The sequence below is a fragment of the Charadrius vociferus genome, unplaced genomic scaffold, assembly GCF_000708025.1.
Source record: "Charadrius vociferus isolate BGI_N301 unplaced genomic scaffold, ASM70802v2 scaffold581, whole genome shotgun sequence".
In the NCBI taxonomy this organism is placed as follows: Eukaryota; Metazoa; Chordata; class Aves; order Charadriiformes; family Charadriidae; genus Charadrius; species Charadrius vociferus.
This window is the reverse complement of record NW_009647024.1, coordinates 1,488,516-1,506,962: the sequence shown is the minus strand read 5'-3', so window position 1 is coordinate 1,506,962 and position 18,447 is coordinate 1,488,516. Positions and strand designations below refer to the sequence as shown.

Here is an 18,447-nt window from a genome sequence, read left to right as displayed (position 1 = left end):
CATGTTACAGAAGCAGTGGATAGAAATGCAGCTCATGTGAACAGATGAGAAAACAGATGAGTGAATCGACAGATCAAAGCAAATGAGATTTCTCTCCCAAGGAAAAAAAATGTTGGCTGTTCTGGAAGAACGAACTCACTGGCACCCTTTTCACTTCCAGCAGAGTAGCGGGTGGCACAGGAAGAGGAGAGACAGCTGAGAGAAACACTGAGAGACAGTTGGGAGACTAAAAAGAAAAATAAATTGAGGAAAGTAAAGACTAAAAAGAAAGATAGGAATGAGAAACAAAAACAGAGAAAAAGAGGCTGACCAAAATGTAAACAAAATGAAGAAAAATGTGAAAAGACAATTGAAAACAAGCAAAAATTTTGAATCAAGGCAAGAGAACAAAGGTATGAACAAGATAAAAAGAATGTCCAAATCAGAAAAAAAATGGAATTTTGAAGGAGGAAATACGTTAATAACATTTAATCTTGTTTCCACTTTTTTTTCCAAATTGAGATGCTACAACCAAAACAAGCTTCTTGGCTCAGGTTGCTGTCACCATTCCTTGCACAAGAGTGTCCAAGAGCTTTACAAATAATTTTGTAAACACAATGCATCAGGAGAGAGGAAATATGTTTATGTCCCTAATGACACCTGCAACCATCACTAAGTGCTCTGTGCAACACAACTCTTGCAGGCAAGTTCCCTGGTTTCTGTCTGCCCTATCTCACCATCCAGCTTTGTTTTTCTTTCATGTAAGAGAGAATCCACCATCCCTCTTTTCACACAGAGGAGTCCTGTAACCCAACTTCCTCTCTCTTGCAGATCATTAAAAGAAAAAGAGTTGTTCCCAAGTACGTGAAGTAGGTTCTGACTCTTACAGCAATGAGGGCTGATAGCATAAGCACTGCTATAGACACAGTCTCACACCTGCACTCATGTCCTGACTGTTTCACACAGCCGCTGCTATCACAAAAAAGATGTGTGGATGAAACAAGCTTCCTTGAGTACGTTTTGTCTCATTACTCATAGTATCGGAGCTGTGCTACATCACCTATGAAAGCCTGTACTCTCCTGTAGCACTTGGTATTTAAACCTTCCACCGTTATCACACACTGTTCCTGTTTAAGCCTAGTTTGCCAAACTGGATTTGATTTCACTTTAACAAAGTTTATAATGCCTCGTGGTAATAATCCGTGGTCAGGTTTCTGCTGTGATCGTTACTGCTAAAAGACTTCACTCTTTCTTGTTTAAATGCTTGCTTCCACCATTCCACATCCCTTTGTTCCTCTTTCCCCATCTCCCTTCCTAATGATCAGACTACCTGTCCCTCCGTTTTTTTGAGCTTTCATAACAGCTTTTATTTTTCAAATTTATTGACTTGCTATTTAAAAAGAGAAGTAAGATTTGCTATTTGGGTCCAGCCAAGTTCAAATCATTAGTTATTCCATAGAAGTTTCTAACATGAAAAATGCTTAGAAGAATATTGAGAAAATTACTGTAAATACAGATATTTGCCATATTGCAGTGAACTTCACAGGTTAAGTATTTAATTCTACATCAAAATAATACTGTTTCAATCCATAGTAGTGAATGTGGTACAGAGCACAGATTTTAGATTGAAATGTAAGATTTCACTATTGCTATAAATACTCGCTCCCCCAAGCACTCTCCTGAGGTTAATTTCATTTCTGCAGGAAAGTAGTATTTTCTAGCTTTTGGATGAATGGTGTACTATTGGCCTACGATACTTCAGCATTCAGATGTTAACAATGGGGGTAACATATTATTGCTGCTCTTGCACAGAGGAAAAATCTCCCCAGTTCTAAGCAAGCAAACCTCATAAAAGTATGCTTTTAAAAATATTATACAAAGTCAGAGTGTACACTTTTGTTAACTTTGAAATTGTATTACACGTATGGGAGATGAAGAAATTGGCTTAACCTCTTCAGAATAACCATAAAGTTGTGGGTCATCCATAGGCCAAAAATGAATTGTCTATATTTTCTCTTGGTGTAGGCCTACAGCATAAAATGACCAGAACAGAACTTTTGCAGGTATTTCTAACATAATACTTTTTTTGAGATATTCTATTTGAATGCTACATGCTCAGTTTTACTCAAAATATCCACTGCAAAAATAATAAGAAACTATTATCGTTTCACTAAGTATGGTATATCCAGGTTAAAAAAAACCCCAAACATACTTTGATTTTTGCAAAGTTAACAACAAAGTAAAGTATTTTTGGTGAAGACTAATGTAATAGCGTATACTTCCATTGTTCAAGACAGTGTTAAGCACTTTTTATTCTCTTGAAAGAAGATTTAATTGGAAGTAACCTTCTATGAGAAAGGGAAGAATCAACTATGAAAGAGCTCATCCAATTCAAAAGATAATCAAAGCACTGGGGAAAAATGTGATTAGTTCTCAGAGCATCAGAATTAGAAGTATGCAAAACTATGATGACTTAGGATTTTAAGCAGCAAATATTTTTCTATAAAAATTCAGTTATCCTATTTTAATATTGCAGCTGTTCGGTAACAATTCATGAGTAGTATATTTACACTATATTCTTGCCCCCTTCACAAAAATGCAAAGTAGTTTGATGAAAGAAGCTGGGTGCTTTAAATAGACAACTGCGCCTGGTAGAGTAGATTGGTATGGAAAACTATAATGCAAATTCCAGATGTTGTTCCAGACAGTGTACCAGTGTAGAAAAGCTTTACACAGCATTTACTATAAGGACATGAGAACCACCATTCCGGAATAGACCAATGATCCATCCAGTCCAGCATCCTGTCTCTGGCGATAGCTTGTACAATACCTGATACTCTAAAAGTCAGCAAATCTCCTCCCCAAGTTAACACAAACAGACAGGCAGTACTGTATCACCAGAGCACAGAACTGGAGTGAGGGGGAGAGGAAAGCATTTCTAGCACAAAAATACTCAGATTTTCATAACATTCAGCATTCTCTGGACACGCTCCCTTCTCTTTTGTCCCTTGCTCTCCCCATTCTGAATACGTCCAAATCCTTGCTGTTTAGACATGTCATTGAATGACATGAAGCTGTGGCGCTTGAAAAGGTGTGTAAACACACAAGAAGCTTAAGCTAGGCTATTAAAGATTTAGAAGATTATTTCTTCATTCTTCACTAGGTTTGCTGGCAATAAATAAAATGTAAGATTTCCAGACAGTAAATGTAATACTAGATATCCCTTGAGTAAAGCATGGATCTCTGAATTTAAGTCAAACAGTAGTCAATTCCAGGCCTGAATGCCTAGTCCAAATAAACTTAGACATGGAGGAATTAACAAAAAATAAACAAACAAAAAACCCACCCAAATGCTCTGAGTTTCTTAGGCATGACAAACAGCTAGAAGCAATAAATATACAACTTCAGCAGAAGAACAATTTGTTAATACAAAATTACTAACTGAAGCAGTGGGCTAGCAGGTAGCATTTACATATCAAGGTTTGACCACATTCTAGCAGTAGAGGGGTGAAGGTGGAAACTAAATGGGAGAAAAAAAAAAAGATTTGCAGCAGAAGGGTTTTTTATTTCTTTCTTTCTTCCTTTAAATGTTAGTGGCAATACTAAACCCCAAACAAACATTTTTTGCCAAACAGAAAAGAAACTTCTCTTTCCAATGTGTTTCTAATATAGACCTCTGGCATTCATTCATCCTTTGTAACAATCAAATAAGTATTTTGTCAACTTTTAAAAAATGTAGTTGAGTAAATCAATGGCCTTAGCAGGAGAGACCTAATATAGAGCCAGCTTTTCCAGACTAGTGCAGGAACGTTGGCTCAAGTCTGGATGGGAGGAGGGGAGCAAACATGGCTTTAATCCATCTTTGTGCCTCACTGGCATAAATTACAGCAGCACTTTTTCTTTCGTTCCCCAAGCTAGCATTGGCATGTGAAAAAGACTGCTGCTTAGTTTTCAGGAGCTTACTGTGTTGGTCACAGTTAAGCTTCTGCAACTGAATCTGCAGAGACTGGTACTAATCTTGAGGAAGCCATATTTCATAATCCTCAGTCTGAGGTACTATAGCAAAGAAAGAGACTGCATTTTAGAAAATGAGTATAAAGGGAGGTTTAGGAAAGAAATATAACCAATATTTTTAGGCGTTTATCCAGAAGAATTTCAGTATGCAAAGTTTAGTAGTAGACACTGTATTAAATAAGAAATCCTGGAAATAAAATGTGGAAGACATTATCAAATATATGTGGTGAAGATACCGACAGTGTGCATCGTGATTTAGTTCTTAATATATATGAAATTTTGCAATATAAAACCAGTCTCGCTAAATTCAACATTTACCTGATTCTGAAATTGCTATTTCAATAAAAAAAACCCCAAACCCAAACCAATTCTAGCCTACTCTCTACAACACACATTGGAAATGTGGTGCCTTGATGGATTGTTTAGACCCAAATCTCTCTCAGCCACAAAGCCTTTTACTGGGAGAATACAAAATAAATTAAATACTGTGTGTTCCCACTCCTAACTGCACCAGATTTCTCACTGAAACCAATGCTAAATATTCTGAGAGTTTTCCTTGTATTATCAACAAAATGTGTTTTTAAAGTAGATAAAGGACAAAAGTATTGATCTTCATTGAATATACAGATTTTTTTTGTTCTGGAGTAATATATAACTATCCCTACAAACTGGGTAAAAAATTATACCACCAAATTGCAATGAATGTCCAGGCACAAAGGGCTTAACATTAGCATCCAATGTCAAAATATTTAACTGGCCTCTGTGGTAGTTTTGCAAAATTCAGAACTGGGAAAAGATTACAGAATTTGACATATATAAACCGGGCTGCACTTTAAATGGTTAGCACTGAACCTCAGTGATGTTTTAGTCCACAGAAGCAATAAATTAAAAAAACCAGACCCATTCCCTTTATTTTTTGCTATAATCTGGTGATCAGATCTATGCAAAGCTTCACTGTGCAAATCAAAATAATATTTTGTAACCAAGAAGAAGGTATCTTTGAAAGTCTTCTAAAAGCCACAAGATTTTAAACAGTATATTTAAGTGAACAGTACCATTGAATTCCCACTAGAATGTTTCTAAATCCTCGCTATCTTAAATGAGGTCTGTCACAAATAAGTAGGACAACTATAGTCCCGCCAACACTAGTAATTGCACAACATGCACATCTATTAAACAAGATCTGAAATGCCTTTTTGTTTGAGATAGAAGACCTTTACTCTCCCATAATTTTCACAACAACCTTTTGACTGTAAGTTGAAAGGTATTTTCAGGCATTGACTTATTCACTTTGATTTAAAAACATGCCTATTTTTCCTATCCCTCAAATTAACCAACACTTAGAATAGCTCAGACTCAACAAAGGTAACCAACCGTAAGAATTTTAAACTGGAAAACCATGTGAAAAACCATCACCACATACCAAATTCCCATTTTACTCATTCTTTCTTGTCCCACAGTGATATACTGTGAAAGCTGAATGGATTTATGTTATTTCATATCAAAAGAAAGAGTAAGTTTCAGAGTCTAGACATCCTCCTAAAAATACTTAAGTGACTGTCTCATTTACATTTGTCACTTAGTTACAGCTACGACACTGTGCCATGGGGAGGGAAAAAGTTGATCTTTCTTAAAGATTAAGAAGCTTTGTAGTTCACATCAAACACCTTACATTTCACCCAGGAAACACTGCAGTGGTTCAGTTATGAAGCAGTGGCATCACATGTTATTAATTAAATGAACTATGTAGCATGCTAGCAGTCACAGTCAAATTCTAAATGGCTGTAGAGTGCATTAGTGAGAGCAGATAGAGGCCAGTGATGAGATCTGAAACCAGAAGAAGAAATCCTAAACTTCTAGCTGGGTGCGGAATGAAGACAAAATTACTGGGCTCCACTGTAATACAAACTCTAAAATCAACTGGAGATCTACTTGCAGCCCTGACTTGTGAACAGATGGGATTAATAATGGACCAAACCGCTCTACTGAGGATGATACAAACTTTGGCTGCTTCCCTAGTAGCACCAATGGTTTAAATGCACTTCCCATAATCACATTCATCTGGTAAAGAACAGCTTTCATGTGTTAATATTCCGGTTTCTACACTGAATATTGAAGGTTCAGCATAATGAACTGGGCATCTTCCATCAAATGCAAACTGAAGAAGTAACAATAATGTAAAACCATACTTATCAGGACTCAGATTACCACCATGGAAACAGTTTTCAAGCAAGAACAGAATATTGCCTCAATGCAATGTTCATATACAAATACCTTCTGGTGTTCTTCTAGTATTTGCTGCCTATTAGCTATTAGACGTACTTCAACTAAGAACTTAGTTTGTTTAAAAGTGAATGGATGGGCATTGATTTTCAATCAATACACACAAAAAAATCACCATGATTTGCTAGCATATGTGTCTTCCAGGTTTTACAAGGTACTGTAAACTTGATTGGTTCAGTGTGCAATGTATTTGTGTTTTTAGTGGTACGGTGTGCTGCTCCTTTTGAGTTTTGGGTTACTTGATCGTGACAATTAAGCTTTAAATTCAAGAATGGTACTGGAGTTGGTTTGTAAACCTTCTTTGCATTTTATCTGTGAGAATGCACAAACAATGGGACTCTTCATAGAAATGTGGTAAGTTCACTTGGCAACCAGGTGAGCTTTAAAGAAGGAAAATGGTAGGCTCTTTTCTTCAGAAAATTATGTCAGCTCAAAAACTGTCAAGATTGTAAAATTTCCCACAGGAACAGAAATACTTCAGTATGTCAATAAATCTAGCAGTTTCAGGAAGCCTCTGCTAGTTTTCAAGGATCAGAGAGAAAAGAGTGGAAGACAGTCCAGAATTTTGGTTAAGGATATGACAAGTGGATTTTCATAGCAGAGAATCTGTACCTTCCACAAAGACCAGTATTCCATCTGGAAAAGTGTAGATATATACTTCTTACTTTTCATAAGGATGTAAGGCTGGTAAAAATTCAGCTGGGCAGCCCTATTTTTAGGAGTAGACAGCCATAGTTTAATGTCAAAGTGAAAAGATTAATGTGGTAGGGTTGGTTAATTCACTTTCATTTATGAGTTTACTGGAGAAAAATACAATTACAGAATGCATGTATAACATGAAGTTTTGTGAAGACATTTTTTTGAAAGTTTATTGGAGTATTTAGAATTTACGTGATTTTTGCAAACAGGAGTAGAAAATAGGATACAATGCAGAAAGTGCAATGGCTGAATTTCAGTAAGAGCAATCAATAGCACAGGTACAGGACAGAGCTAGGTTAGGCAACTCTTAAGTAGGAAAAGATGTGTGGCTTGGAAGGGATTGGAAACCAAGCATGAAAGAAACAATGACAAATAAAGTCATCCTTCCACTCCACACTGACAGACTTAGTGGAGTGTTGTATCTAGTCTCAGATTTCACGCTTTGGAAGAGAGATGAACCACTCAGAACTCTCAGAATTAGTTGATGGGAGGTTGTTTCAGAGTACTAAGTATCACTCGTATCCTATTTGAAAAGGAATATTTTGTCCAGATTAACTAAAGCAATCAATCTTTGAATATACTTGATTGCATCTGATTTTTTTTTCTCCCATAGCTGGATTCTCTCTATGGAAAATATTTTATGTCATGTTCACAGGATCTGTATCATCAGTTTCACTATCTGCAGATGCCATAACACTTTCTGGACTGAAATTGGGGCTTTACTATTGCTGTAAATGTTGGATATTTTAATCAGAGCCCTGAAGTGGCACTACAACCTGACTGGGTGTCACATATGTGCAACTATACGTATATAGCCGTCCACTTGGACTAACGAAAATGAGGAGCAGCAGTGCTCTGTATGAAGTGTAGCCTGTGCAGTGTTTTCCCTTTCAAATTCAGGCCTATCCAGTAATTCAGATGGGAAGTAGATGAATTGTTCCAGCTGGGTCTTCCACTGTGACATATTTGGTTTTCATTCTATTAGTCTCTAAGCAGATGACACCTCACTGACACTGTGATGGATCTCATCTACATTTTGGAGAAAAGTCTTCTTGGGTAAGACTTTAAGCCCAGAACCAGCAACTGAGTTCTGCCAGGTCATCTCTACCTACTTCTGCTGCACTCTGTACAACCTTTGTGCAAGAGAAGAATGAAGTCATGCATCTGACTCTTTCTTATTTGGACTGTAAGCAAATAAAGAACAACTAATGATCAAATAGTACTAAAGACATCTGACAAATCATTAAAAGAAAAACATAAGCAATGGTTCTCCATATGGAACCATAGGGACAATAAAGCTCGCAAATGGAAGAACTAGGACCAAACACGTCTTTCTAAGGTACCCAGATGCTGTAAAAACATGTCTGTCTACTTGTCTGCAGACGTTTTTATTGTTATGAGTACCCTTTCTGGCAGTACGTACCATGTTTATTTTGATACTTTTGAATTCTGTAGGGGAAATTGATTGCTGCAGACAGATACATACATAATCATTCTCACATAGCGGTAGAGTTTGAAATAGAATGTCTCAGCAAAGATTCAGGTATTTCATGTTAAAACTTAGTATTATGCATTTCTTTTCAGCTCTTTTCACAACACTTCCTCAGATGCCTTCTTAGACAGTAAAATCTGGTAATAATTATCAAACACCATACACATTGTTTACAATAGAGTCATATTTCTTCTTTTTTTCTTGCATAAAAAGTAGAATGCTGCTGAAAAGTGCCCAAACGTCTGCTATGCTCCATGCCAATACAGCAGCTCAGCCAAATATGCAGAGAGAAGTTTGCCAAATAAAAGAAAACATAACAAATTGGTAATGGTTTCTATCTTGACAGAAAATGAAAATTATACCTCAATGTGTGGCCACTCATGTGGACACATAAAAATGTCTTCGAGGCAATCATTTTACCTCCGATAACACACCCTGACAGTACAGCAAAGCATACTGGCAGGCTTTCACTTCCCATAAAAACAGTAACCATGGCCTACAAAATGGCCTGGAGGAATCTCATAATTTGTGCATATCATATATGCATATGCCATAAACTAATTAGATATTTAATAAAAATAAAATAAAGAATTATTGTCTTTTGAGTAGACTGCAATTAAGACAGAATCTTAAAATGTAAAGTCACGATAGTTTTCTCAAATATTCCAATACAAAAAAGACACTGAAAATGTAAATTCTTATTCAAAAAAAATTAACTTTCCAAGCAATTCTAATAATTATTAACAGCTTTTAGAAGGCTTCATTGCTTGATTAATGTTGTATATATTTATAGCCAATTTGTGTAACGTGCACATTTTACCATTTATTTAGCTTGAAAGTATATTTTTTGAAAATAGTCTCATCTGTCTGTAAAATTAACATGCACATTTACTGTGCTGCAAAATTAATAATATGATGTTAATTATTAGTTTAATACGTAGTTGCATATTATTCTAAGACTTCATTGTAGTGCAATTCTGAATACAACATTATTTTCTGAACAAAAATACAACTTCCTAATCTGAAATTGCAACACTCTTCTTCATTCAGTATGAATTACTTACACAGAAAAGAATTATCACCAATTAGATGCCAGTAGATACTCAGAAAGGAACAGGAAAGATAGTGATTGGACTCAATAAAAGTCTTTAAAAGACCAGTTATATTACAGGGACAAGAAAACATCAGACATCAAGACCAGTCCTTCAGGCTCATGGAAAGGCTGAATTAGGGAGGTTTAGACTGGACATTAGGAAACATTTCTTTACCAAAAGCGTGGTCAAGCACTGGAACAACCTTCTTAGATAAGTAAGTTGTTGATGCCCTAAGACTGTCAGTGTTTAAGAGGTGGCTGGACAATGCCCTTAATCATAATACCGTAGAATCATAGAAAGGTTAGAGTTGGAAGGGACTGTAAAGATCATCTAGTTCCACCTGCCCTGCCATGGGCAGGGACACCTTCCACTAGACCAGGTTGCTCGAAGCCCCGTCCAACCTGGCCTTGCACACTCTGAATAACATGCTTTAACTTAGTCAGCCCTGAATTGTTCAGGTTGATCACCGTAGGTCCCTTCCAACTGAAATAGTCTATTCTATAATTCTGGGAGAACGTAGAAGTATATTGGTAGCTCAGAAGGATCTCAAAATATCAGTGAAATTCTAGGACCTCAAAATTTATGGTGTATGTTATCCCTCATCCTCAAAGAGCGTGAGCTAAGAAAAGACATAATAAAGGAAGACTATGTGGTTTGAAGAAGCAACTAAACAGATAGTGACAAGGAAAAACTCACAATAATAGCAAGTTAGTAATAAGAGCTATCCTGAAATGGGCAAGATTTGGGAAATTATTTTCTCTATTGTTTCAAAAACAATAATCCAAAGCCAAGATGCTTGTGTTTTGATCTATCTGTTAAAATACCCAAAGAATATACGCAACGAAAGCAAAGCTGTATTTCCAGATAATGGAATTAACATTAAAAGTAGGAAGAAAACATACACTTCAGAAGCCTAACCTGCATTTTAAAATACCATGTTCCGTTCTTCTTAGGTACAAAAATAAATAAATAACGAGAGAGCAAGAGAGACAGAGAGGGTTTGGTTAGATTCTGAAGCTATGAGGAATGCTCAGTTCTTCCTTGGAAAAAAAAATAGAAGGAAAAAAGAATATAATCAACAACGTAATACGCAAAATGTTTGAATTGCTATTATTTGAAAGAATCACAGGATTTTTAATAGCCTACTTAGTAATACTTAAGCGCATTTTCAGTGATGAGAATGCCAAGGTATGTGTTAAGATGAAAGCAGACTACACTAATGCCTACAAAGAAACACTAAAAAAATAAATGCACTCATTACACACTGCTTATGTAAACATGTTGTTTTACAAACTGCAAAAATTCTACACTAAGTGCTATACTACTGGTGTTAGTCTTTCTACCAGTGCATGTGTCTGAAGTTTTCTGCAAATCCTAGAATATCCCTTGTGAGGTCTCAGCTTGATTCAGTGAAAAGCAAGAAGGTGTGAAGGTAAAGCTGCAGAATCTGTGTAGCTTTATCTTACTAAGTTAAAATATATGCAATGATTCATCATGTATATGATACAAACAACGAAGGAAAATTATTGAAAAGTGATCTAAAATTTCAGTCTCATCAGCACAACTGGTCTCAGAATTTGCAATTCAGCTTACCTTTCATGAACTGCAATTTATTTTTTTTTTATTTTTATGGAATGCATCTTCAAATAGTCTTACTATATTATGATTCATTATATAAAAACCCAAATATTTTTATAATATAGCTTACTGTAACTTGATGTCTAACTTACGGATAGTTGAAGAATTTTATTAATCAACGTGTGGAAAAAAAATGTGAATTAAGATGTAAAAATAATTTTTCCTTCCATATATTATCTTCCCTGACAGTCTTTTTTATGGTGTCTTTTCTCACTTCAGTATGCACATCTTTTTCATTTGTAGAACAACAGTAAAAATCACTAAGTTATTTAGACAGTCTGCACTTCCTACCAATGCTAACTGTCTTCTCATCTGAGAAAAACTTCATTAACATGGTTATCTTACAGTTTTGTATAAGTCCTCTCAAAACAGACGCAGGATGCTTAAATCACATTTAGTTACACCATTTATTTTTGATTTAAAAAGGGTGTCTAATGTACATTCGGATATTTTAGTGTTTTTCCTTAATGTAATTCAGTTTTTTTCAGGTCTAGTTACTGGTGGTAGTTTGGAGATTTTGGGGCAGGTAGGTATCTTATTGGTTTCTCTCTCACAGGAAGGGAGCCTTCAGGAAGATCATAAGGGTACACCTGACATATTTTCACTTGGAAACTCAAAATTATCTGAGATACAGAAATATCGGTTGTCTTAAAACACTCACCAAGAACTTTGTTAAAGTTTCTATTTTAGTGGTAGTTTTGCTGTAGCTGTGATGGCTTACACCTACAACTCAGGAAAAAGTTGTAGGCAGAGACAGTCTATTTTATTAGACCAGCTATATTGTTTGCCTTATTAAAAAAAATGACCTGTCCCTACAAGATATTTTTGCTACCTTTTTTTGCCTTTTTCCTACATTTTCTGCAGCTATTTTTATTAATATCCAACAGATTGTAATCTAGGACTTCAAGATCCCACTTCAAATCATATCGATTTTTATCCCCATCCCTACCTAAGGTGGGTTCTTGGGATGGAAGATGAACATGAGACAACATGGTACAAGTTGCTTCCTTGACCGGGAGGCGTTGATGTAATAACTTCTGCAGTGCTTTACCAATTCCAGTGCTATCCTGCTCCCTTGGGGTCACCACACACTTCAGATGAGTCTATCAGTCTATCTTCATCTCACCCATCAGTCTTTACAATACTTACCACCCCCAACACAGAGTTTTAGTAGGACTTAAAACTACACAAAGCAAAATGTCTTCTACTCTCTCACCTTATTTTCAACAGTGCTAAATCAGTAAATTTTAGCTGACTCCTGCTGCAGCAGCTGTCTTCACATTTGGTGTTTCTGCTACTCCTTAAATTTATGCTTAACAGGGAGACTATGTTAGTGCAGTAGGATTTCCAGCAGTAAACACAGAAATCCAAATCCAAAAAAACTTACCATCCTTCGTCATTATCTACTTCAGGTTCAGAAACCTCGTTTTCAGGAGTTTCTTCAATTGCCTGGGTTAACTTTGATTTAAATCGGTCCAACAGTGCCAGTGTCTGAAATTAAATACATGGTTGTAGAGAAGTTATATATACTTACACACAACAACAGGCATATACAGCATCTTTAAACTATTATTATTATTCTTCTTTTGAGAAATCGTGCAATGAGATGGAAGAGAGATCTTTCCTATGAATTTGAAAGAAACACTGTAGAGAGGCAAAGGAGAGAATCAGGGGCAGGGAGAGTGGGGCTGGGGAGCGAGAGAGCAAGAATGCATTGAGAGTGCCCATCGAGAGAACAAGCAAGAATGAGTAAGCAATGCTGAGGCAGCAAAAGCAAGCAGGGAGGGCACCCCGCAGGTGTGCAAGAACACTTGACTGGACATCTGGTGAAATCAAAATGCATATTTAAGGAACAAAAACTTGTGGCTACTTACAGAATAAAACAGCTGATTAAATGACACTGACTGCTGACAACAAATTGTACTGTATGAACCTGCTATTTTGTTGTCATAAAGCAATCCATTGTATAAATTAAAAATTATTCAAGTTTTGAAGACCCGGTTTGATTGATATCTACTTACTTTAAATTGCTGATCTTTTAAATTATGTACCAACATTTAAAAAAATTCAAAGCTTTTGACTCAAATGCAATGAACCACCTTAATTAATTCTACAGATACAAGTTCTTAGGCTGCATACATTAAGCTCACACTTATTTATATTTGGTATTTTATTCTCCAGCTAACATTGCCCAGTCTTTCAGCTACAATGAAGTGACCAAATCTCAGGTGACACCTGAAAATAAAACCACAGGTCTTGTTTCTGATCACCTGGAATAAGATTTTGATTATACAAGAATTGTATGCCTGAGCCTTGTGATGGGAGAGGGGTCCTTTCAAAAAAAGGGCACACCATAAGAATAATTTGCACAGCCCACTGCTTATTTCTTGCTGCTATTTGAGACATTCCTGGAAAGGAAAGCATCAGGGAATAAGCGCTTGACTGAATTTATGTGGCAGGCTACACTTGATCTTTAGGTGATAGGTTGGCCACCTATGTTGTAAAACACCTCTGTATGGCTGTTTAGTTTTGTTTGGTCAAGTTTTTCAAATTTAAAAGAATAAAAACTAAACAAGAATAGAAAACAGAAATAGGAAATACCAGAAGTGTTCACTGGAATCAAATTTCCTTCTGGGAGCAATCTTAACTTTAGGAGTTTCCTGGCTTTTGAATTCTTTCAAAAACATATTTTAGCACTGCCAAAGGCAGGTTTTGGAGGGGGTTTTGCATTTATTTTCTTTATTTTCTGTTTAATCTTCTGTTTAAGATGGGAGAGAGGAAAATTTCAAAGACATTTGGGCCTGCAAATCATTCGAGTTCTATAGCTTTCCATACTATTGCAAACAAACCCTGTACTTGCAACATCTGAGACAGCACACCTCTGCCTAGGCCATCAGAAGAAAACAAACTAGCCCTTTTTATGTGAAATTCTGACCAACCAAAGCCACATTCCTTGTGTCTTGTCTAGTTTTCTGTGGTGCCAGCATTCGTGTGAATAAACCTGCTGATAGAAATAACTTTAAAATATCTTAGTAGGCATTTCTGCAGCAAGTGATTAGATGCCATACTGTGGATCAAATAACTTTATCGACTGACCCTTGTGGAATTATGAGGTTAGGACTTCCAATATCTAGTATTGTAAGGAGACACATACCTTTCCCCCTCTTCTTTAACTCTTGTACAGAGGATGGAAAATGGTATTGTGCTGTAGGAGCAGGTAGGAGGGATGCAAGGTTAGAGGAATCTCTCCACAAGTTAAATGCATTACAAAGAACTTGATTAATTATTGTTGAATAGTTCCTAGCAGGGTTACATAAATAAAAATTAAGATCTACTAAAATATACATCCCTGTCATCTCATCTTGTTTTCCTACGATGTCCAGGACAGGGCTAATATAAATTAATTAGAAGTGGTTTTAAGTCCCTTGATCCACACTGCCAACGGAGCTTTTGTACTCTTTGATTCAAAGTTAATGGGCTTTTCAATGTACAAAGTTTCCATAAACTTCTTAGTGTAGAGCTAAATCAGCTTGCCGCATGTATAAAGGTTTGCCAACCGCTGCTTTGAAGTTACTAAGCCTCAACTTTCCAATCTGTTCTAGCTTCAACAGTTGATTATGAACATCTTCGTAGCTAAATTGACATGCATTTATAAACCAATGCTTTTGATGTACTGCACAGATTTTAAGTTAATGGTATTTTCCACTTCACATGCAATTTCATATACTCAACAGTTTCAAAGTTTCCTATTTTAGAAAAAAAAAAGTATTTAGATCAAAAATTACTTTGCTTATATTTGCATACTAAATTCTATATACATCCTAACTCCTTTTGAAAAATATTTTTCATTATATTTATAAAGGGTTTTCTTTTTACAGTGCAGTTAAAAACTACTTCTGTTCATGATGTGGATAAATTTAATCTCTTTAAAACAATTTAAAATGTTAAAAAAACCCAGCTTGGACAGATGCCAAGTATGCAAACTTCTGTCCTAGTTTTATCTTATGGCAAGCTGGAGAGCCAAGAAAAGCACTGTATAGAAATGCAAAACTCTTGTAAATGCAGTCAAGGATACCTTTGCGTGGGCAGCATTTCCTGTTGGAAGATTTTAGTGACTAAACTGATATCACTTTCAAACACACTCACTTACCTGTCTACCTGGGTAATCAAATAGGGGATTGAAGAATACATATATTTGTATAAATAAAAAGATTCTTTAATGAAAAATGAAACAACAGATTTTAAACTTTATTCTTACACAAATGAAGAGAGAAACATTTCCAGAACTTTTTCTGGATTTTTTTTTCCCCAGGTTGTCTAACTATTACCTGATCTTCACGAGAAGCTCCTTTCTTTGGCTGCTGCTTCCGTTTGTCTTCATATTTTCTCTTCTCTTGAAGGTATTCTTCAACAACACTGTTTGGAGCAGATTCCTCTTCTGAATAAGGAAACATATTTGGTTAAACAAATTAAATTTGGTTTTATGATTTAGTATCATTTTGGAGATCGTTTGTGACTTCTGGAACATCAAGCGAAAGACTTCCATAAATTGTTTCAGTTTTACTGCTTTCTCAGCAAGTAGAATGATTTGCTACTTGCTGAAATGAAAAACACAACACTGTACTGGGCAGACCACGAGTCCAAAAATTTTTGCTTCAATTTTATTTTACTATGGAGCCAGGGAAAGCAGGGTAACAGAAATAAAAACTCTGATGTTAAGGTGAGAAATGAAAACTGTTGAAATTTCTTTTACAAGCTTACCTTCATTTCAGAAGATCTTTCTTGGAGCTGCTGAAATGTTATGTGTATTAATATCCTGTGACTATTTGTTAGAGTAGACAAATATAGACAAATATTGCCTATAGACAATTTCGCAGTTTTCCTGTTTTGTAAGCTGAAGTAGCCACAAATGAAATCCTTGATCTTGCAACAGGGAAAAACCCACAATGTTTTAATTTTAAATAGAGTCCATCTTGTCAATCAGGAAGAAACCTCTGTACTAACAAAGTAGTATCTGGACTAGTCAACAGCTACTCTCCTTTGTCTTTTTTCAACAGTTTCTTCTCTGCAGAATATCCAGGGACATGGCAAATTAATAATTTATCAGGACAAAATCTCAATTTGAAAATTCATCAACACCATCCTTTCACATTTTCTTCCTCTTGAATAGCATTAAGACATTTCACATATTCATTTAGTATACTTGAAATTTATTTAGACAAATTTACAGAATTGTTATTCCTGATACGGAACATAAGAATAAAACCTCTAGATGTCCATTGCAAACCATGAACAGAAAAAAATTACGGAGGAAATTGTTTCAAAAAATTTCAGGATATACAGCCTGATCAACTGTAAATCTAAATCAAACCTCGTATCAGGTTTTTTTTTAGATGACTGTTGACAGCTATACAGAAAAAATTGATGATTCCAAACTAAATTTCTCTCTCACCTGAAGTTTTCTATAAAGTTTATAAACATAGCATTTCATAATAAGAAGAAATAAATTTGTAATGGTATACCTGCATATGAATTATTCGCTTATATATTTCTACAAATAAAATCTCTTATTACCTTTTTATCCTCATTTATATGTTGCATGTATGTATTTAAAGAATATAAGGAAAAACAATCAAACATACATAGTATCATTCAGCGATGTTTTTTTCCTGTTTTCCAGTTCACATGCTGGATATAATGAAGAAGAGAGGACTACAGGTACCAGCAAGACAAAGAAAGAAAAAAGCCATCTTCTAGAATGAGCAAAAAAGATAAATGCATAAAGACAGACATTTAGGGATGATTAAACAGCTGAATGAATGAAATCAAATCTGCCATAAAATTCCATGCAGCATAATTTCAGCTGAACTGAAAAGAATAACAAAGTACAGTATAAAACTACAAATCCTAATGTCTCAGCTCCATCTTTCCCCCTATCACCTCAGTTTCTTCTACTAATAAAAAACGACATTCTTAATTCAAGACCAACCCCTTGTGAAGACAAAACACTAGTTTTTGCATAAATGCATGTATCCAATCAAACTTGTTGACTGTGTGGAAACAACATACTGCCTTATTTTACTAACATATAGCCTCTAGATAAATAACTTGAACTACAAAAACACCTGCTTTCTTATAGAAAACAACCTTTCAGTTGACATTTACCTAAAGGGGTGCTTTACCCAATGATAAGTATAATTGCCCATCTATGACAAGCAAAATAACTGAGAAGAGTGTTCTTGAAAACTTATGAAAATGCTAGTGTGAAGCTGGCCATTAACATTTAAACCTGTGATCCAAACCTTGATATATATATATGCTGAATTTAAAGAAGATGTGATCCTTAGTCATACCTGTCTTTTGACTAAGATTTTAGTTTAATCCAGTGCAGCTCAAATATAATTCTCATACAAATAGGTTAAATTTCCCTGCAGTTGTGTGTTTTATCACACTTATATGGTTGTCACTTACTGTTAACATAATTTAAATTTCAGTTTAAGCCTTCTCTTGAGATTATTCTTTTCTTGGGTCTTTGTCTGTCAGAGTTTTTCTACTCCTCAACTTCATTCTCTCTGCTTCCTAGGAAAGCCTTTTCATAAGTCAGACAAAAGATAATCAGATCCACCTAAACTAACTTCAGAGTGAGTCAACCAAAACAGTTATGCACTTGTATGCATCATATTTCTCCACCTTCCATTAAAATGAGTTAAAGACATGCTTGTATTTCTCCATGAGATCTTACAACCTATTACTCCACAGTAAAAGCAAGTAATGCAACAGGAAGGATTTCAGTCCACCTAAGTCAATGGGTTTCTAACACATTTTAAAACTTCTGAAAACTCCAAACAATCATTTCAAAACCAGAAACTATGTCTATTTTGTAATATAAATAAAATATTCAGTTTTGATAAGTAGAAATTCTTTGATAAAATTATTTGTGTCTGCATGAATAAACTCAGGTAATTAGCAAGCAAAAGAAAACATCCGGAAGAGAGATTTGTTGGTGGGAAGAATCCTTTTAAAATATAAAACCCTTTTAAAATGTAAAAATAGGTTGCTGGCTACTACTTCGTTTCTCCCAGTCAGCATCCCAGAGCCCCTCCAAATCTTTTACATTAGAGCTGGAAAAAAGAAGAACCACAGCACTGTATGATAGACTTGACCTTCACAACAAGCTTGACAAACTTAGGTCCACCTTGCTGATCCAGCAGAAGTATAAGGATCATCATATTTGTATTAAAATACTTA

At 35.5% G+C, this 18,447-nt stretch overlaps 1 protein-coding gene across 1 annotated transcript in view; it reads right to left on the bottom strand.

The window, feature by feature from the left end:
* Window positions 1-18,447, bottom strand: part of CWC27 (CWC27 spliceosome-associated protein homolog (S. cerevisiae)) — a 121,895-nt gene that overhangs the window by 5,685 nt on the left and 97,763 nt on the right. The window contains exons 14-15 of the mRNA XM_009895509.1: window positions 15,528-15,637; window positions 12,587-12,690 (exon numbers count right to left, since the gene is read on the bottom strand). Coding sequence (XP_009893811.1) covers window positions 12,587-12,690; window positions 15,528-15,637 — 214 coding nt within the window. The remainder of the gene's footprint in view (window positions 1-12,586; window positions 12,691-15,527; window positions 15,638-18,447) is intronic.